General features: G+C 38.6%; 1 protein-coding gene across 1 annotated transcript in view; it reads left to right on the forward strand.

Moving 5' to 3' along the window:
* Positions 1–21,712, forward strand: part of DCHS2 (dachsous cadherin-related 2) — a 104,555-nt gene that overhangs the window by 47,028 nt on the left and 35,815 nt on the right. The window contains exons 3-7 of the mRNA XM_021530219.3: positions 3,048–3,279; positions 16,025–16,261; positions 17,578–18,597; positions 19,944–20,119; positions 20,506–20,605. Coding sequence (XP_021385894.2) covers positions 3,048–3,279; positions 16,025–16,261; positions 17,578–18,597; positions 19,944–20,119; positions 20,506–20,605 — 1,765 coding nt within the window. The remainder of the gene's footprint in view (positions 1–3,047; positions 3,280–16,024; positions 16,262–17,577; positions 18,598–19,943; positions 20,120–20,505; positions 20,606–21,712) is intronic.

The following is a 21,712-nucleotide window of genomic DNA, read 5'->3' on the forward strand; positions in this document are numbered from 1 at the left end:
TTAGGTTTACAAAAAAAAAAAAAAAAGCCTTTATGTCAGAGATTCTGTATATAACAGTTCAGTTTGGAACAAAAATTTGACAGCATGATTCACTGACAAAAACTTTAGAGACTGTGATGAAAATCTTGATGGAGTTTTAAGCATTTTACAACACAGAAATAAAGAAATACAGCTGCTCAAAATCATTTCTACTTATTAAGACAAAGACTTTCCCCTGCCAAAGGCAGGTTAATAAGGTTAATATATATTTTTAAAGACTTGATAAAGAGGTCTACTAATAGCTTTAGCTATTCACAGAGATTTGGTCTTTCTGAAGCAATGAAAACATTAATTGTTGTTATTTTGACTTGATGGTAGTTTATGTCCTCTTTTTCTTCCACGAGGGACGCAACCCTCAGGACTCTGACAGAGAAGTCATTGTGACTTTGTTGCACCAGAGAGTACAACAGTAGTGAAAAATACTTGAACATTTGAGATAAGGGATTTTGAAATTAACAGCTGTGGCTTTACATTGCTTGTTAACATGTTTTGACAAATGTAATTTTCTGTCAGCAATAGATCTTATATAAGTCAGCCTTCATGTTTTGGAAGATAAAAATTTTGCTTGCTTCTAAGTAGATGAAGTATATCCACATCATTAGAAATAGGAGTTTTATTTCCTTCTCAATTGGAATGATACTTTTTTTCAGTTGTCAGAGCAAGAACTGGGCCACAACCAGTTAATATCATTAAGTTATTAAGTAAATATCATACTTAGCATTTGAAGGTATGCACTGCTTCTTCAGGAAAAGAAGGTTCTGTCTCCATCATAAAATTTGGTCAATTTCAAAAGACTTTTCAATCGTTACATAACTCTGCAGCACAAATACAAATTGGCTGAAGAATGAGGTTTGGGGATTTTTATGTCTGTTTAATAAAAACGGAGCTTGAAAGAAATTTACAAGCTCTTGTAAGTTTGGTTTCACTTTATTCCAACCATCTTTTTTAAGATACTTTTTATTCTTGACCTGACTTCTTCCCTGGTCCTCTTCCCTTAAAAATACTTCTGATTTCTGTTCTAAAGTACGTGAAAGCCGTGGACACGCAGAGCATATTCTGACACTGAGCAGAGCACATTCCCTCCCCTTCCCCTGCCTTCCCTTTTTAGCTCCTGCACAGGGATTTCCTTTTCATGGAAATCAAGGTAATGGAGAAGGGGCTTGCCCTGAAGTGGGGATGTTGGCATTGGGCTCACTGCCATCTCCATTTCTCCATATTGGCATATTGGGGTTTCATGGCAGTCCCAGTCATTTTTAGGCTGACTGTCCTTTAGAGTCCTGGTCCTCAGGCAAGAGTCCTGGCTGCTGGCTTGCCTGTGCAGCAGCAAGAGCCCTGGAAGCATTCCATGCTTTATTTTCTTCAGAAGTGCACCAGGAGGATGTGGGATAGATCTCCTCCTTTGTGGGTGAAACACAGACACATGATGCATAAGATCATCTTAATTTTCCACTTACTGGAGCATTTATGGGAATGTCACTGCACCCAATTAACATTACAACACAGAAGAACAAAAAAGCCAGGACAAAGCAAAAAATCACAACACAGTGAAAGTAAATGCTGACTGTAATTTTTTTTTTTTTTTTTTTTTTCAAAAATAAGTCTGAACCTGTGGACACACTAAGCAAACCCTCAAAAGTAGTTCTGTGGGAGATTGTTATATGGCAGGGCAAGTCTAAAGGAGTCATATCCAGTCTGAATCCTTGGATAGTTTAACGAAGGTCAGGTTTAAAAATAACTGAAGTAAGCAATTGGATTGCAGAAATATGCAACATAGTTGGGTTCAGGTTGGTGTGGTTTTCTCTGTATCACGGCTACTGTGACTGCAAAATGAAGTTTGCACTAGCTCAGCATAGTTTGTTTTGTGTGTGCATGAACATCTGATCTGTGTCAGCAGTTCTTCAAAGTGACTGCTACAAGGACAGCACGCTCAGTGGACTTTGAAGAGCTCAGGATTCTTCCTCCATCTGTATTTTAATGTACCACATAAACCATATGCTGACTGTATATGCCTATGCTGCCTTGTGCCTCTGAACATGCCAGTGCCCCAGAATTCACTGTTATCTCTGCCACAGTGAATCTGCTTTCTTTTAAAAATGCTTGTACTTCCTACAGCTACAAAATAGTCTTGTAAACATGAAACCCTCCAAACTCATGGAGGGAGTCCTCTAAGAAGTAAATTGCCACTAGTTTCACTCGGGTGCCTGTGGGATCTACACTTCAGTACCCAGAGAACGGTCTTTTTTGCAGGTTGTCACAAAATTCAGTGCTTTGTCATAGCAAATCAGTATTTTTTTGTAGTATAGTGTGGTAAGCCAGCTTGTAGTTGCTCCTTTCTTCAGTTTCACTCCAGAGCAAGGCTAAATGTGGTCCCATGTGGTATTTTAGTGGACTTTTTAGGGCATCTGTCAGTAAATTGAGCATAGGTATCATAGACAGCAGCCTGACAGGTCAGCTTTTGGCTATCGTGCACTGCTTTTAGGCTGTTTCCCTGGTTGGAAAAACCTCATGTTCACCATTATAATGGTCATGCTTTTACATCTGAAAGTTTCAGAGAGAAGTTATTCCTGCTTTACTGGAGAACCACAGTTACCTGAGGGGCATGCCTTCCTGGAGCATAAAGCCCTGACTTTTATCTGTGACGGAATAAGTGGTGTGTTGGAGATGTCAGCAGAAGCATGTGAGGTTAGACTAGCAAGTTTTTTGATGTGCAGTGCTCATTAGCATTAACAAAACTGACTTTGTGTTCAGGCCTCACCATTGTAGAGAAGCTGAATCTCTTTGCGAACTCCCTCAGCCCTTGGTGTTGTGCTGAGCACATGGCTTACTTCTGTACAGTGTTTTGAGGTGTTGCAGATACTGTAATTTGCTTTTAATCAACATTTTCATTGATCAAAACTGTCGCAGTATGCTCCATTTCCTAATGATGGATTGAAGCCAATTGTTTACCATACTATTTTAAAAATTGATCTTGTTCTTTGGGGTTTTTTTTTTCCTTATTTATCCAACAGGGTGGTCTGAGTGCCCAAGCTTTTGTTCGCATCGAGATAGAAGATATTAATGACAATCAACCAGTTTTTGAACAAGACATCTATGTGACAAGTATCAGCAGTCACACACAGCCAGGAGCAGAAATCATCAATGTTGTGGCCACGGACAGAGATTCAGGAATATTTGGCATTGTCACATATGAACTGGTCCCAGGAGAATTTTCTTCTTTTTTCACAGTCGATACATCCACAGGTACTGTATGAATCTATGATTCAGAAAGGTGATAATTATACAAGATATATATTTTCCTTGATGATGCTTTTTGTATTTGGAGCCATATCCCACAGGTGAAACTTAGATTCTGATGGAAAATAATACTAGAGGTAGAGGGAGGATTAAGGTTTAACATGAAGCATTTGCAATCACTAGAATAACCGGAAAATGGAAAAATAGTATATGCTAGCAAAATGAAGGGCAAACAGGATGCCACTTATCCACTCTTTTCAGCTCTAAATCTATTGATCATTGTCGGATATAATAAAAGATTACTTTTTTACAAAACTATCTGCATTTCTGGAATTCTCACGGCTTATTCTTGAAGAGCAAAAATATACCCTTCAAGATGCTCCTTTCATTTCTTCTCTGCTTCTGTTCTGATCTTCCTCTATACTGTGCAAGGATAAGTCCTCATTCTGCTCAGTCTTACAAGGCGTATTTGCCTCCCTGTTTGACTCAAATGTTTAGCTTTGTAAGTGTGCTTTTCAGTAAGTGATTGACTAAACTGAAATTGCCATTTTTCTTGAGGGCCAGCCCTTGCATGTGAATATATCCTGATCAACAAATGGTCATGGTACAGATTATGATATATGTTTATATGTTTTAAGATCTTTTTAAACTGCGATACATGTATGTATATATTAGCTCTTTGGCATTCAAAATCTTGCAAGGTTCTGTTCTTGCAAAATGCTGTCTGTTTTTACACAGTTCCCAAAACATTCTGATGAGCAGAAGAAACTAATCTTCTTAGGAAGTTAGGCTGCTTGTCTTGGCTATTTCAGAATTTATTTAACTGCAGACTTTTAACTACCTGTCAAGTCAGGTTCTCAGGGGCATAACTGATGTCAAAAATATGTAGGTCAGTCAGTAATTAGGGAGCTGGATCTCCACAGGCATTTAACTGGTCATTTTAAAACTGTCCCATCAGGCTTGTTGAAGAGAAGTGCCCCTGTGGATCACATTAGCAGCACTGGCTTTGCAGCAACCCTCTGCTGAAAGAAAGCCTTTTGAAAGGCTTCTTCCTTGGATTGTGACCTTTTGGCCTCTTTTTCCAGTTTGGCACTTTGTATAGGAAAAATGTCATGCTTAATGATGAAGACTCTATAAGCTTGTAAGTTACTATTACCTCATGGATCTATCACAGTATTTTATCAAAAGCAGACCAAATTCAGGGTGAAGTTGCTTGAGGTCATTATTGCTGACATTTCGTGATGAGAAAATCTCTTAGGTCAGACACTATTCCCAGTATTATAGTGCTTGGAACCTGATTGCACTTAATCAGATCTCCTGCGTAATTCACAAGGTCAGACTGTGTCTAATTTTAACTTATTAATATTAATGCTGTGGGCTTTTTTTTTTTCCTGAATACCCTTTTTCCATTTATATTCTTCCACATCTACTGACAATGGGGCTTATGCTCAATCATAGTGAGGCAAATGATTTTTTAAACTAGAGCATGAAGAAAAAAATAAAGGTTCTAAATAAATCCCCCCCTCCAAAAAACAAAAAAAACAACAGCGACAAAAAAATTTAAAATTGCTAATATATCACACAGAATTTTTGTAGTCTTTGAGCTTGAAAATCTGTTTAGTATTCAGAGAGAGATTAAACTAGTGGCTCCCTGTTAGGGCACAGAGGTTTTGAGCTCTTCCCCTTTCTTGTTACAAGTTACTTCTTGTTACAACAGAGACATTTTCCAGCACTCATTGTGCTAAAGCTGTCTTCATATGCTCTGATATATGGCCTAATTTAGCTGTGCCTCTCTGAAGGTTATGTGAGGGACTTCATCTAGTTAGCTGGGTTGCACTTTTTGTGGACAGAGGGCAACAGACAAGTATGTGAAAGAACAGGCATTCTTCAGGAGATGGATTCTCAAACCAGAAAGCCAAATGAAATGATATTACAGTTTGGTCTCTGTTTTTCTGAGCTTATGGGTGTGCAGTCTGTTTCTGTTGTCTTCTGCATTTTTTTTCCCATTTACAGTGTGTCATATTCTGTTTTATCTGGTCTTCTCATTATTAGAGGACCTAAACAGAAGGACAAATGGTGGTGTTGGAGAATTCTGTGGATTTACCTGCCTGATAAATTTTATTAAATAGTTATTTTTTTCTCCATGATCGAGAACATAGAAAGGAGAAATGAAAATCAGTGCACTAGTAATTTTGACTATGTTAATTATAACCTTTGATATTTTATGTGGACAGAGATATTTTCAGTATAGTGAGATTCAAAGTAATTAGTGGCAAACAGTGTGTCACATTACACTATGATACATTAAAATAATAAGCAAGATGATGCTTTTGTCCATGACATGCAATTTTTCTTTTTTTTGGCATTTTCTTCTTCTTGGCATGAAAATTTATCTCACTGTAATTTTCTTCAGGGGTGTTTGTTGAGTGCTGCACTTAGAATACTCACTAAAAATTAAATTTTGATATTTTGGAAGATAAATGGATAAAACAGTAAAATAATAATTGAAACCTTCACTGCTATGTCTTGTTTCTGGCTCTTATTTGTTAAAGCTCTTAGTTTTTCTGTGAGCTGTGTTCAAAATATCATACCAGCTGGTCAACTCCTCACTATGTAGAATATAACAATACTCCTTTTGATACATAGATATTATGAGGTTAAAGCACATCCAGGCTCTTTGAAGGGGCTCCATCTTTTGTTTCAAGTACTGGGACATGTGGATGTTGTAAATAGATAAATTCATTGGGAGTGGGAAGGAACATCCTTTCATTAACCAGACAGACATTCCACTGATTGTTTTTTTTTCCTCAATTCTAAACAAGATTTTATTAGTTATATTTGTTTGCTATTTTAGCTTTTAGACACTGCATTTATTGTTTGTGATATGCTCTTGTCCTCATAAATAACATTTATTGTGTTTCCATTTTTTAAAAAGTTGAAGTGTTTTTCATTTGATTGATGATAGACTTTCCACAAGAAAAACCACTTTAAGAACTGTGTAACTAGAAAAATGTATGGATAGGAAACTGTAAACCATCTCCTCTGCTGGTTCGTGACTCTTGCTATCGTTTGTTTCTAGTGTTGGTGTAAACAACATCTTGGCTTCATTATGTTGCCTTTTGTAGATAGCTGATCCATGCATGATCTATGAACAGTACTCGTGAATTGATTAGAACAGGGCAAGTTGAGAGCTCTTCTGGCTAAGAAACTGTATGAGCTATGTTTATTTTCCCATTGTTACCTAACAAGCTGTCTGAAAGACAGTGTATTTATAGTTATGGCTGAGCTGGTAATTAAAAATGTAAGTCACAGGATGCAATCATAAGTGTGGCAGAAAACCTATGCAGTGCTTGACTTTAGGATTAACAACTGAATTAGTATACTTAAATTACAATAACAGCATTAATACTTACCTTCACCCAATGCCATGTAATTAATTTTTCCATTGATCTTAGTGATGCCATTTTGGTAAAAAGATGGCTATCATCATGATCTGGGAAGTTGTGTCAAGCCAACAAATATAATAATAGTCCTTGAAAATTATTCTGGACCAGTGCGACTTCATGTGTCAATCTTCAGGTAAACAGCCTGTTCATAATCTTAAAACACATCCCCTAGCTAATCCCTGTGTGCAGAGAAAACTTCCTTGAAGGCTAAGCAAAAGACAGCAGCCATGGTTTATCTTCATGTGAATGTATTTGTTATTTAAACCTAGCATGAAAACCATGTAGGGAAAAGTATTGTTCAGTGTATGCTACAGAAATACAAAAATTTAATTTAGCTTCTGTTTCTTTCAAATATATAAGATATTTAGGCTTGTGTTTCTGTGATTTCTACCTAACTTAGATGACTAGAACAAAAGCTATGACCTTCCTTTTGTGTCTTTTATTGAGAATGTGTCTGTGAATATGGCTGATAGACCTGGGCTGGATGCCAGGTGCCAAGCAAAGTCACTCTATTACTCCCCTCCTCAGCTGTGCAGGGGAAGAAAATGATGATAAAGGCTTGTGGGTCAAGAAAAGTGCAGGGACAAATCTCTCAGCAATTACTGTCATGGGCAAAAGAGACTCATTTTGAGGAAATGACTTTAATTTATTACCAATCAAATCAGAGGAAGGTAATGAGAAATAAAAACTACATCATAGAGGACATTCCCCCTGACCCCTCTCTTTTCCTGCGCTTAACTTCACTCCTAATTTTCTCTACGTCCTCTGGCCCAACAGCGCAGGAGGATGGGGAATGGGAACTGTGCAGTTCATCACAGGTTGTCTCTGCTGCTCCTTCTTCCTCACACTCTTCTGCTCCAGCACAGGTCAGTTCAGCAGGGTTCAGTCCTTCAGGAACAGAATGATCCAGTGTGGATTTCTTGTGGGGTCACAAGTCCTGCCAGCAAACCTGAACCAGTATGAGCTTCCCATGGGGTCACAGCCTTCTTTGGGCATCCATCTTCTCCAGCAAGGGGTCTTCCATGGGCTGAAGGTGGATCTCTGGTGGAGCTCCATAGGCTGCAGGGGGACAGCTGCCTCACCATGGTCTTCACCACCTCCTGTAGCCCCCACGTGGCCAAATGCTTGCCACATAAACACAGTACACTGAGATACTTGAAAATCTCTCCATTGACTTGAAGGTACTTGGATCACCCTTTTGTTATAATACTTTCTGTAACTTATTTTCACCAAAAAAACATTTTGAGGAGAACAGACAAGCCTTGTTGCAAGGGCTGACTAGTAGTTGAACATTAAAATAAAAAAAAACAGCACAGAACTACAGCTCCTGCAAAGTGAACATTCTTTTGTGGAAATTTTGACTTGCTAAAACCCTACTCTCTTTAAGATACACTCTGATTTCTTTTTAACAGAAGAGAAAAGTAGGGCTTGTACAGAACAGTGCCTCACTGGTATATGTTTCTTGTGGCAGTGCGTATTTTAGTGCTGTACTACTTTAATTACTGCACTATAGAACCATATGTAAATGCAATTTAATGGCAAACTAACTTAAAATGTTTATTTAGATTTGGTTCAAAATAAATTCATTCCAGTTAAGGAGGCTGAAAAATTAAGTTTTATTTTAAAAATAGAACTGTTTTTTAACTGCTGCATCTTTGGAAATTTTAATTGCTTTATTTTTTATTGCAATACAGGTTTAAAAGTAATGTTGGAATACCAACTTTCTTTTTATGGGGGAAAACCCCCAAAACTGTGCTTAACTCCATGTATTATGCAGTGTTTAATATATAGCAGATTTTACTAAGCATCAAAGTAAAATGGGGATACACCCTTTTTAAAGAAAACAAGGACCATATTTCTGATGATTGATGATGTTTTTGTATAGTATTGTAGGAAAAAATACTTTATTTTTAAACTACTTTTGGCATTTTCCTACAGCATGTAGTACATTTGCTAAACATATGAAGAGCTTCACATAAATAACATTTAAAATTAAGAGTGCTTTATTTTGGAACATTTTGAGGCCATTTTTTTAAACTGCACTTTCTTCAATTATTGTCTTTCTGATCTGTCATATGATTTTGCTAGCATATTTGGAATGCTGCAAATCAGAGTAATATGTCTGAGACATTGGTTTAGCACAGTAAGTTTTCACCTTTGAAGAACTTTGTTTAAGTTAAATCAAAAAAGAAAAATTAGTGGTCTCAGCTGAGTTATTTGTGGGCATTTACCTTCACAGAGATCTCACCTAATGAGAAATTTACCATAAAGAATGCAGAAAATAGTATATCGTCCTAGAAGCACATGAAACTTGCTGTAGTAAGTGTAAGGGTGCAGATTTTGGCCCTGAAGGAAAGTTCTGCAGCAGAACAGCATGAAAAAAATATCCATACTGCTAGCTCCTAATGTATCTCTTTTTTCTTTTATGTATAAAATCCAATAGAATCAACCATCTACAAAGAGAAATACTCCTATAAGTTATGTGCTAAAAACTCAACCATGCAATAATGAGTATACATTAGGTTATTGTGCATGAAAGAATGTAAAGCATTAACAAAAATACTCTAGCCCACCTCCCTTTCCTCCTAATTAAGCCCATGTCAGACCTCAGAAACAGAAGAACCCACCAGAAGCAGCAAAGAGTGAACTTCCATGGCATTGCACAGATGATGTGGTCTGATTAAAAAAAAAATGGTGAAAAGGAAAACATTAAGCCCATTTTAGAGGAGGGGAATAGTATGATATTTATCCACTAAAATTTAAATGAGCAATCCTTTTCTTTGCTAGAGACTGCATGGGTCTGAGAGTACAGGATATATTTAGTGTACTTTGTGTTCTCAGCCTAAAGAAAATAAGAAAATGGCAGGTCACGCCAAGGGAGCAGACAGCTGTGGTACAATGTTAGAATGAATGCAGCAGGGAAATGTGTGCAGCAGAAAATCAATCCATGTAAATGAAGGGCAGTATCTGGAATGTTTTATAATGCTCTTAATGTAAGAAGAGTAAATATATCTTTACCTTATAGCAGGCTTCATTCTGTATCTGTCCTGATGTATCTTTTTGTACAGTACTTTCAAAGAAATCATCCTTGATTGTCATGGCAGTTGTGTTTTCTTACCAGGTTGTGCACTGCACTATTTTTGGATCTAGAGGCTGGCAGTTTGATTGAAAAGGTCCTTGACTAAAAGGACATTTTTTGAAAACTTTGGTAAGCTAAGCAAAGAAAGGCGACCTGTTGAGAAGGTGTGGCAGGGTTGGAGCTGTGCAGATTGTGGGGGGAGGTCTCTGCCTTTGTCTTTGAAAATACAGCAATTCACCAGGCTAAAATCCTGCCTGCTTACTGGTGTAAGCTTTGATTTCTAGATGGACTTGTGTTTGTGTGAAAGTGTTCCATTTGTACACAATCAGACAGCAAACAAGCTCTCAGTTACTATTAGGTCAGATTAAAGGAAATAAACCAGGGCAGAAACAAAGGAAATCTCCTTGTACTAGCAAATTATATCTCTTCAGTTATGTTTTACTGAAAAAGTAGAATTTTCAGAAGGTGTTTTTATGGTGTGGCTTGTTTGTGGCTTTTTAGGGAATAATTATTTAAACATATAATAGTACAAAATAGAGAAAGCTAGGAGGCACCTGATCTTTTAAATTGGCAGACTGTAGTCTCTAGAAACATAAAGTTTTGCATCCCAAATTACAAGACTTTGTCTAAAAAGCACTTGTGTAGGGAAAACAGCCTAGATGATACAAAACCATTCTAGTACCAAACTCATGCCCTCTTTTGATCAACATTAGAGGCTAATGCTCAGGTGGGTATTCCATTTGTGAATAATGGAACTGCTGTAGTTAGAAATTCATATTTTATGCGTTGATGAATACTACTTAGCTCACTAAAACTCTCTGTAAACTATAATATTTCAAATAGTAGTGTCATGCTTCTGGGGGAGTTGCAGTATTAAGATTGCTTATGTTACTTTATAGATCCAGGTACTGGTTTGCTATGGGGAGACTCCCTGACCAGACTTCCATGTGCTAAGCAAATTCCTGTGATTAAACACAGTATGTTTATATAGTATTGGTTGTAGAAAGTAAGTCCTTTTATATTTATTTCTCTTTCTATGAGAAAAACTATGAATTGAGCACAAGAATTTGCTACAGATGGGGCAGTGTTGAAAGCATCTGCAGTACAGGGTTATGAGAACTGTAAAGTACAAATGTAGCTAGAAGATTGATATTGGTTCAATCAGTTATTTACTACAAATACATTCAAACACTGAACATTTTCAAACTGAAGAGGTCATCTTCTTTGCTGAAATGCAAACCAGCATTTGTGCCATTAAAAGTAAGCTTTTTAAAGACTTTTCATGTCAGGTGAAGCTGTGTGTATTACAGGGTAGATTGTAAATAACAATATAATTCCTTATTAATTCCTTCCTTCCCCTGACTGTTATTAAACTGTTCAGTCTTATTTGGCAGTGTTGCTATGGTTACCATCAGGCATGCAGCTTCAGTAAAAAGGTGCATTTTAAGTACAGGTGAAATGCTAAAGCTGGAGCCTGTGTGCAGTGCCAAGATGACAGCATAGGCAATGGGTTGGATAAACTTAAATAGAAATGTCAAGCAGAAACACTATCAGTCTTTGTTAAAACAATGCTAATTTTAACATGAATGCAAAATGCACACCTAACTGCATTGATCTTCTGGAGTATCACCCTGTCTGTGCTCATCTTGAAGCTTTTTCAGACATAAAAAAGCAAAGCTGTGCAAGCACCCATGCCCTAGGAGGCTGCCAAGCTAGGGGGGTGCTCTGGGCAGATCAGTGGGTCAGCTCTGACCTGCACAGTAGTGAACAGCAGGTCCAGTGGCCAGCTTTGAAGGTGAGCTGGGGTGAGGAGCCATATGGACCTTTTGGCCATCTGCTTGTTGTCTGAGCTGTGTCAGGTGATGCCAGCTGGCTCATCCTAGGTTATTTGCTGAAGAAATAGTGCCATCATTAAAAGTTGTTAGGGTGTTTCATTTCAATGGCTTAGGTAACACCACTGGTAACTGTTGACTTGATTTCTCTTGTCATGTTCTAAACTTGTCTTTTTATTGCATGAACAATGATATAATATTAGAAGCCATTTAAGTATGCATACCTATGCAATCCAGACATTGTTACTGAAGTTAGTGCATCCTGATTTTTCTCTTTGCAGCACTTTAGCAAATGTGGAAAACATTTGGTTTACCTAGAAATGGCTATAAATGTAGGGCTGATTTTTTGTTTTGCTTATGGGAGAACCCCGTGCAAAACCAGATTTTCAAAGTGCTCAAATGGAGATGTGTGTGGAAATCCTATCGAGTTAACCAGTATGATTTTTTTCCCACAAAAAAAGTTATTTTGGTGAGTGAACCTATGTTGATGCTGGATGCTTTTGTAAGATTAGGACTGAACACAGGATCATGAATATAATAAAAAATGTATTTTAAGATAATCATTACATGTGGATTCCTGTCTCCTGCCTTTAACTGTTGAAAAACAGCAGTTGACCCACTTGTGGAATAGGGTGTACCTCCACAAAAATAAGAACAGCAAAATCCTGTGAGAAATGTTGCCATTGCTAGAGGATGGTGGGTGGCACAGAGTCCTGTCCTTCATTAGTGCATTTGCACCTTCTGGGTGAATAGGCACAAAGTGAAGAGCAAGACTTCTTGGAAGTTTCTGCCCTACAATATAGAGTAAGGAAGTATGAAGCAGATGAAAGAGATGGCAGTCATGATTTTGCCTTCAATAGTACTAGTTCTCCCCATACATTCAGTCCTCCAAACCATTGTAAAGATTTCTGCTAGCCCTTGGGCACAGATTGTTCTGCAGCAAAACATCTGCGAATTCCAGCATGGCTGTGCTGACCTGTCTCAGAGCAGAGCTCTTCCCAGACTACAACATGCAGTGGCAGTTGTTAACATGCAATCAGCATTGCAAGTTCTGCCTGAAATCTGTATCCAGATCATATCCAGGCAGCAGGCAGTCTGTAATCATGCTTTTGATTTATAAGGGCTGGGATCTGCAATCAGTTGTGCTCATGCAGATCTAGTCAGGAAAATGAGATTGCCAAGGTGTGAATGAGGCTGGGTGTTAATGCTTCATCTGGTGTGCAGTTCACCTGTGGAGCAGAATTGGTTCCAGCTCTCTGTCATGCAGAATAAGGAATTAACCAGAGTTAAAATCTTCAAAGCACTGCAGTGATATAGATATTAATTTCAAAAATGGAAATTAAATGTTTTTAAAAGCAGCAGATAAGACTATTCATTTATATGGTGAGTCAAGCCACATGAAACATGTCACCTTTCTTGAAGCTGACCCACAGTTGTCTTTGTGGTCCCTTGCTGGGAGCTTTGGTAAAACATTCCTCGCAGAGGAGCTGTCTCATTATTCCCTTTTCATTATCAGTGTTTGTAGAAACTGTTTTTCATAATGGAAGATCATATTCTGTACCACAGCAAGCTAATTGTCTTTTAAGTTCTCTGAAGCTTTGAATTACAGGCTGCAAATGATTGTGGTAATAGCAATAATAAACCCTAATCTTAATTACAGAATGGGGAAGAAAGGAAAACCATGGTTCATCTTCAGCCTGTTACTTAATGCAGCATGCCTCTATTGAGTTTCACACACTGAATCTGTGACTTTGACAGTTCCTGCTCCTTGCAATTTCCTCTGTGTTTCTGCTTTTGCAGTGTAGTACTTGGGTACCTCTGCACCTTGCTGCAGCAGATGAAATGCACCCAGCCAGCCTGCTCTCAGGTGTGCTGGCAGCTGCTTTTGGCCCAAGTGGTCCCAACTGTCCATTTTAGTCACAGTCTGCTGTTGTACCTAATCATACAGAAAGTGAAATCCCAGATGCTGCTTTCTTCTACAACTTCTTTCCCACCATGTGGTGCCATAGTAGAGCCTAATGAGGCATGTTCACCAAGATAGCTGAGCTATCTCAAATGTCTCTATAGATTATGTATCACCAGATGCAAAGCTAATGCCCTGTACTACAAACACTGAAAGAAACAGAATGTACATAGTTAAAAATAAAAATGGGTTATTAAATTTCTGTATACTACAGTTTTTGAGGTTTGAGGGAACCATATGGAAAACACATACTTCTTACTTGGATTCTGGTCTTGTTCTTATGGTGTCCTGCTCCTGCAAAAGAGAGCTGAGCTGGTGAGATGTACTTGCCTATTACCCTTTTCCCCTATGACACAGCAAAAGAATGAAGAAAGAAAACAAAATCTTTTATTAATTTTATTTTTGCTTTCTGTAACTGAACTGGCTTGGAGTGTGTTGCAATGTGTCTAGCTCAGCAGAGAAAGAGCTTTGGTTCTGAAATATTTCTGTTCATCAGGTATTCAGAGCTCCTGGAGTGGAGCTCTGTTTGCTCCACCCTTTGCTAAAGGATGTTATGAAGTCTTTAGTTACTGCTCCGAGAGTAAGATTTTCAGTTTGATGCTTTTCTGGAGAAGTTTTTCAGTTCCCACATACCTCTTGAAGTATCTAAAATGAGGAGTACGTATTTATATCCTTGTCAATAGAACAATATCCAACTGGAAAATTAGTAACGTACAGTCCATTTGATTGGTTTAAATTAATTGGACATAAATTATGTTAAAAATCCATGTGTATATGTTTATCCTCTGGGGAAAAATAATTAAATTCTTTTTTCCTTCAAGCTACAATGCTCAGACTACCTCAGGAAATACCAAAAGTTTATGTCCTTGAAGGACTACTTTGTTGAGCTGCTGAAGTAATCATAAAACTCAACCATCACAAGAAAAAAAAAAAAGCCAAAATAAGGTTGTTTCTTAGAATTGCATCAGTTGTTAGCAAAGGGTTGTTATTGTCAGTTGCTATCAGTACTGAACCCTGAATCTATCTGTATGTGTCACTGTTGAGCTTTGGGTGTGGTTTGTCACACTGGAATAAGCTTTCCTTTTTGTTAGTGAAAAGCATTTTCCCTTGATCCTGAAGACCCTTTTACTGCATTTTAAGCATGTCAAGACACAGTTTATTGTGGTGTCCTAGCAGTATATTTGGAAAGTATATTGCATGTACATTTGAGTATTTATAAGAATTTTATGTATTTTCCATTATTCTGCTTAAAAACAGATTGTAGAAAATTCACTCTAAATTCTGAGAAGATACATTCTCATTGAATCATCCATTGATTCTCCTAAGGCACTTTGAGCTAACTCTAGCTTTGCCCTGTCTAACCACTAAATGTCCAACTTGAACTGCAGACATCATCCCTACTAAACTTGTCTTGACAGACAGGAAGTTATAAAGGTAGCCCAAGGTTTAAAGGTTTAGTTTAATGTTTGGTTTTACTGAACTGCCAGAGGTTCTGTGTCTTTACCAGCTTCTACAAAAAGATAGGTGATTTCTTAAAAATATCTGCAGGTATGTAAAATGTTGTCCCTATTAGCTGAATTACTTGAGTTTACGGCAATTTTACTACTTAACACACTGTGACTCTAGCATTTAGTGTACATTTAGTTAAACTCACTCATTGCTAAGAAAAATTTTCCTACATTATGGTCACCTTTCATCTTAATTTTCATGTTGAAAAATTTACATCACAAATAGATTATCTTGGGGAATGTACTTCCACAGGGCTATATTTTGGGACTGAACATTATATTTATTTTCAAATAATTACTTCATAACGTTTATATAAAATGTAATTGTTAGCAGGTTGCAAATTCAATGGACTTTAGAATTCACTGTTAAGGGGTGTTTTGACAGAAACTTGCAATCAGACTGCAGGTGATTTCTTCCCAGATACTTCTCACAGAGTCCCCTGCTCCTAAGATTTATATTTTGGAGCTTTGACTCCATTTGTGTGGATGTTTTACTTCATGAGTTACTTAAGCAGAATGTCTCTACAGCTTGTTTGAAATAACATAACTTTACCATTTGCAGAGATAAATTAATCTTCTGAGACAACACTTTTTTTCCACCCCGAAGCATTTCCAAATTGGTATAGACTAGTAGTAAAATTTAGCGTTGTTAAAGATTTAGCTGAATGTGTGTTTCTTAAATTAGAATTATGGACACTTTGTTTTGAAACAGAACTTGCTGTCTTTCAGTGGCTCAGTGAATGGTAAAGATCATGCAGTTTGAAAAGAACTTGGCTCTCAAAAATTGAATTGGGAGTGCTATTTTTTACCACACGGTCCGACCTTCTATTAGAGTAGCAATACATGTTGAAACTATTTTGACAGCCTGCTGAATTTTATCCTATATGTCTCTTAAGTGCTATTTTATTTCTGTGTACTTTCAGGAATTATTTACCTGACCTCAGCTCTTGGCCACTTGGCACATTCTGCACTCTTCCTGACTATTTCTGCACGGGATGGGGGTGGTCTTCCCTCTGCCAGCAATGCAGCTGTCACAGTAAACATCCTTCAGACTGTCTTGGTCCCTGCCATATTTGAGAGATCCCGGTATAGCTTTTCTGTTCCAGAAGATGCACCTGAAGACAGTGTGATTGGCACCGTAAAGGCCAGAGAGCCTCCAAGTAAGTCACTCAGAGCTTATGTTGTATTTTTGTTGTGACCATTAACTGGACGTAGCTGTAGATGACTTTTTTTCCCCATAAACCTCCATGCTATTCATTCAGTCTGTCAAGCATTAAATAGAATTTACCTTTGGTATGTACAGCAAGTGATGTAATGGCTGGTGTATCAAGATGCTCTTTAGAACAGTTGGAGATGCATGGTACTCTCCTTGGTGGTCCATAGAGATTGGCAATGGCCTCCATTTTCTTCCTGATGGATCTCTGTAATTGTAACTGAGGAGACAGGAAGCATGTTGTGAAGGTTTAAGTAAGTGTGATGGTCTGGCTCGTGTTAAAGCATTAGCCATGCAAGGCAAATCTCAGAGCAATACTTAAAATCAGAGAGTATTCAGAAGTTTCAGAGGATCTGCAAGAAGTGCTCCTGGCCACCCCTCAAAAACCAAACCAAAACCAGCCAACCAAACAAAATCCCTCATTGTCTCAAATTAAGTGGAGAAATCCAGATGAATGTTTGCAGGACCTTTTGAAAATATATTTAATCCATCTGGTTTTGTTATCATTTGTAAATGGAAATGGATTAGCTCCTGACAGTCCTTGGTAATAAAGAGCCCCATCCTGAGAGCTGTACGTATTTGGTTCCTATGCAGAGCAGTGGGATCTGTGAGTCCACATAACAGCCTGATGATGCATCTGTAAATTGTAAGGTGGTAGATGACAAGGTTTCACACAAGCTTGATTAGTCAGGTCCTCCCATTTCCTTCTTTTGGGAAGGACTGTCCTCAGGGTGGAGATAGCACCTGTGGGGTGGCCTTGGTAGTGAGCCTGAATCTTCAGACAGCTTGTGCCTTAGGTAGCATCTGGTGTATGAATGTTACAATGGTCACTCATGAACAGTATGTTTATTAAAATAGATTTTTTTTTCAGGGAATTGCCACCTGTTTCATTCCTTGCTATAGTGAATGCCTGTTTGTAGTGAAATTGCTCCCACAAGATTATAGGCGTGTTTTTTCTGTATTTTAGATCAGGGAGAAATAAGAGACTATTATGTGATTTTCTCTATAGAGTTTTATAATACCAGTGTGATGAAAATCACACAGTGCAGAAATGGACAGACTCTATACATTCATATTTTACTGAAGGGCTCTAGGGATGAGAAGAAGGAAGCATAAAAAGCCCAAGAATGTCAAACATCTGTGTAGCTTACATTTATTCCATTCAATTTAACAGCATGCATTCTCCCCAGATGTTCTTGCCAATGTTTATGCTATCACTTCAATTTTATTTTTTACATTTTTTGTTGTTGTTTCCATTTCTAGATTCACTAGAAGTGGTTTCTTACAGAATTTGCTCCGGTGATCTGCATGGGAAGTTCTCTGTTGACCCTCAGTTTGGCATTATCCGCACCAAGAAACAGCTTGACCACGAAGCTCAGTCTGTTGTGGTGCTCACTGTTCAGTCACAGCTGGGTGACTCCCCCATCTACAGCAGCACTCAAGTCAACATATCTGTGACAGACATCAATGACAACCCTCCCGTGTTTCTTACCAAATCTGATAAGGTAACCATCTCACACACCCAGCCTCCTGGCACTGCTGTCTACATTGCTCATGCAGAAGACAAAGACAGTGGCCTAAATGGGGCAATTAAATATAGTATTGCAAGCAAGCAGTCAGATGCATTTAGCATTGATCCAAGTCTCGGAGTGGTAAACCTTACCAGGACAGTGTTGGCAGAAAAGCAGCAGGAATATACTCTACAGATAGCAGCTGAAGACTGTGGAAGTCCTCCTCTGACTTCTTTGCTGACACTGACAGTTGTTATTGAAGAGCAGAAGATGGGCCCTACTTTGGTTTTCCAAAGCTTGGTGTATCAAGTAGAAGTCAGTGAAGCCACCTCTCCAGGTGCCCAAGTCCTTCAGGTTCAAGCCCACTCACTTGATCCACACAGAGTTACCTCCAATCTGACATATTCCTTAGAGCCTAGCACTGATTCTGTTGCATTTGGAATCAGCTCTGATACTGGCTGGATTTATCTTCGGAAACATTTGAATTACGAATGCACACAGATGCTGAGTTTTAGAGCCTTGGTCAGCACATCTGAGGATGAAAACCTTAGGCAAAATGCAAGTGCATCTATAATAGTTAATGTTCTGGATGAAAATGATCATTCTCCCATGTTTATGCATGAAAGCTACTTCTTCGAAGTTGAAGAAAATCTGATTCCTAGTGGTGTGGTTGCCACCATTACAGCTGTTGACAAAGACTCGGGAAGAAATGGACAGCTTTCCTATTTCCTCTTGTCTGATGGAAAGTATTTCAAGATGAATTCCAACACAGGTAGCATTTTATAATTTGTAATGTGCCTAATATTGCTTTTGGAAAGCAGCCTTCCCTAAGGGTACGGAAGTAAAGTATAAAGCTTCCAGGAACTGCTGTGAATATTTTTGGTTGATATATGAATATTTTAACTCAGAGTGTCACAATTTAGGGAATGAAATAAACCAAATATATTTTCATGAAGAATGGACTAGCCCTTAGAATTATTTTTTTCCATGACTTTGTTCTGTGTCACTTGGTCATAAGTTTCAGTGTTTGGCTGAAACAAATTAAAAGAAGATTTAAGTATAGCTTCAATAGTTCATATGAGAAATTTTTTTGCCTGTGATCAAGTAGAGTTGAAAAGTACCAATCAGCCATAAGTAACTATAAAAGTACTTATGAAGTTAGACAAAGTGATTTAAAATACTTGTGAATGCTTCTGTAACTGATATCAAAACTGAGTTCATGGCATCACAGAAGTCAAATTGGCTGAGAGAAATTTTTCCCAGCACAGGGTGTACTCTGCAGTGAATCCCAAATGCCTCAAGAGTTTATGTCTACAGAGTATAACACCAGAGACCAGAGTGTGGAGACCCTAAAGGAAGGGAATCCTTCAAGGGATACAGGCACAGTAAATACCCCAGTTTAGCAAAATGATACATAGGAAGCAATGATCTGCTGTTTAAAATTCCTGTTTCTAGATGTCCAGTCCCCATGGGGAGTGAATAGTCTTTCACATAATTTCTCTGTATGAATCTCAAAATAAAAACAGGTTCCTTTTGAGTACACTTATGGAAGTTTATAGGCAAACAGAACACTAGGAGTTAACCAAGAGTATTTTAAAAAAAACATGTGTGATGAGCTTTGGTCAGCCACAAATCTCTGGCTATATTGGGTGTGGCTAAGCAGACAGGGAGAAGATTAGTCAGATTTATTTGCTGGGTTTACCAGAATGTATGGGAGACATAAAGATTTATGATTAATGTACATAATTAATAAAGGCCCCTTGTCAGCACTTAAACCCCTGTGCTCATGCATTATCTGTCCTGGAGTGTGGTGAAGGCCAGATGGATTTCTTTGGAAGGTCAGCACTTTGGTTCGTACTGTTTTATACCTTTGCTCTGGGGCACCCAGTGTACAGTAAAAGATGTCATAGGGCACTAAAGTGCATATGCAAAACTCTGACAGAATATTTCTGCAGGACAGGGTTTGAAAAGCTGAGGTTTTCATGTTGGGGTCAGGTGTATCAGAGGACACGTATCATTCATTATTTCACATTAAATTAAATGCATAATCGCATACACTGAGTGCTAGCATACAGTAAACGCCTAACTGCATTTCTCCCCCTTTTCCTTGGCCGCCAGGTGAAATCATAAACTGGGCGGCGCTGGACCGCGAGGAGCGGGCGCACCACGAGCTGCGTGTGCTGGCGACGGACGCGGGGCAGCCCCGGCGCAGCGCCACGGCCGCCGTGCGCATCTCCGTGCGCGACCGCAACGACCACGCGCCGCGCTTCCCGCAGGGGGCGCTGCGCCGACAGGTGGGGCGGGAGCCGCGCAGCGCCCCCTGCGGCTGCACCGCGCGCTGCGGGTCCTCCCAACGCGGGGCGCTGCGCTCCGCCAGATCCCAAGGGTGGCACCAGCATAGTGCTGCTCTTGTGTGCAGTGGCGACCCTTCTGGGTTCTGACCTCTGAGCTTGCCATAGTAAAGATGTTTGAGTTAGCACTCTATGCAGACCACGACAGAGGGCTTCTAGAGCTCTTGTTGTTTAATCATCTCCTGAAATGTTCATCGCACTCACTGTAAATATTACTGAAATGGAAAATAGAGCAGCAGCTAAACTCTTGTGTTATGGCAAGGGATTTGTTTTAAGACTGGCTTTATCTATGTATAATTGCAAATCATTTATAAACTGCTTGGTGACAGGTTTTGGAAGGACAGCCATCAGGGACACTTGTTACCACCATCTTTGCAAAAGACTTTGATTCTGGAAACAACAGCTTTGTGTTATATTCAATAGAATCAGGTAAGAATTTAAAGGGTTAATACAAAAAAATACATCAAAATAACTAGTATTTAGAAAAAGAATGTATCACACAAGATTTTATATTTATTTTGTGTTGGGTAGAATAAAGCTGCCTTTGTAAATAGGAATCAGCATCATCATGCGTCTTACAAAGTATTTAAGGAAGTGCAAGCAACTGCCTTTCCTCCCTTTGCTCTCTGCCCCATCTTTAATGCAGTTTAGTTGCTTCTGTGGCTGGCCAGAGAGTGTTCAAACAGCTCTTAGAAAAGGCTAGGACAATGATCTTGTACTGCAGTTTAGTATTTCAGTCAGTTGTTTAACATCTTAAAGGAAAAGTGATCTCCCTTTTCCCATGACCAGTTGAAAGTTTTCCTGCTAAAATAACAGTTTGTGACAGTCTGAGACAGAGATCAGAGGGATCAGCACATAATCTGGGCAAACAATGAGGTTTGTGGTTTTTAGTTCACGTTTCACCCTTTGTTTAGCAGTGTGTTAACCTGACATAGCATGGCTGCTTAAAAACACTTCTCTTTAGTTTTCGCCATCATTCCTACACGTAATAGTTCACTTCTGGGGTAAGCTGTAGGATCCAGTTTTGTTTGCAGTGAAATTAATAACAGAGCAGTCCTAAATTAGAACATGAGTGGCACTGGGACATTAATACTGGTAGGAGGCATAGATGTGATGTCTGGATTTGCTGGATACCACTTGCTACACTTTTGTAAAAGTGAGAACTCCCTCTATAACTAGGAAGGAAAGGAGGTCTATTCCTCCTGCTTTCCTTCATTATTGCTTCAAAACAGTAAGAGCTACCAGGAACAGAACTATTTCCTTTTTGTTTGGTTTCTGTTCTGTTCTACCAGTTTAACGTAATCAATACTTTTTAAGATTGGGATTTGTAATTTGCATGTAGATCTTACTGTTTCATCAGAGCAAGAAAACATCATTCCCTTAATTTGAATATAAATGACTGCCTATTCCAGAAGGAATTGGATGATATTTTAGACTTCTGCATTGTGAGTAAGAATATTTTGCACAAAAAAGATCCCCCTTGTGAAAAAGGAAATGATAGTGTGCAACCCTTTGTTTCAAGAGTGATGGCCAGGC

Source organism: Lonchura striata, chromosome 4 (genome assembly GCF_046129695.1).
Source record: "Lonchura striata isolate bLonStr1 chromosome 4, bLonStr1.mat, whole genome shotgun sequence".
Classification (NCBI taxonomy): Eukaryota; Metazoa; Chordata; class Aves; order Passeriformes; family Estrildidae; genus Lonchura; species Lonchura striata.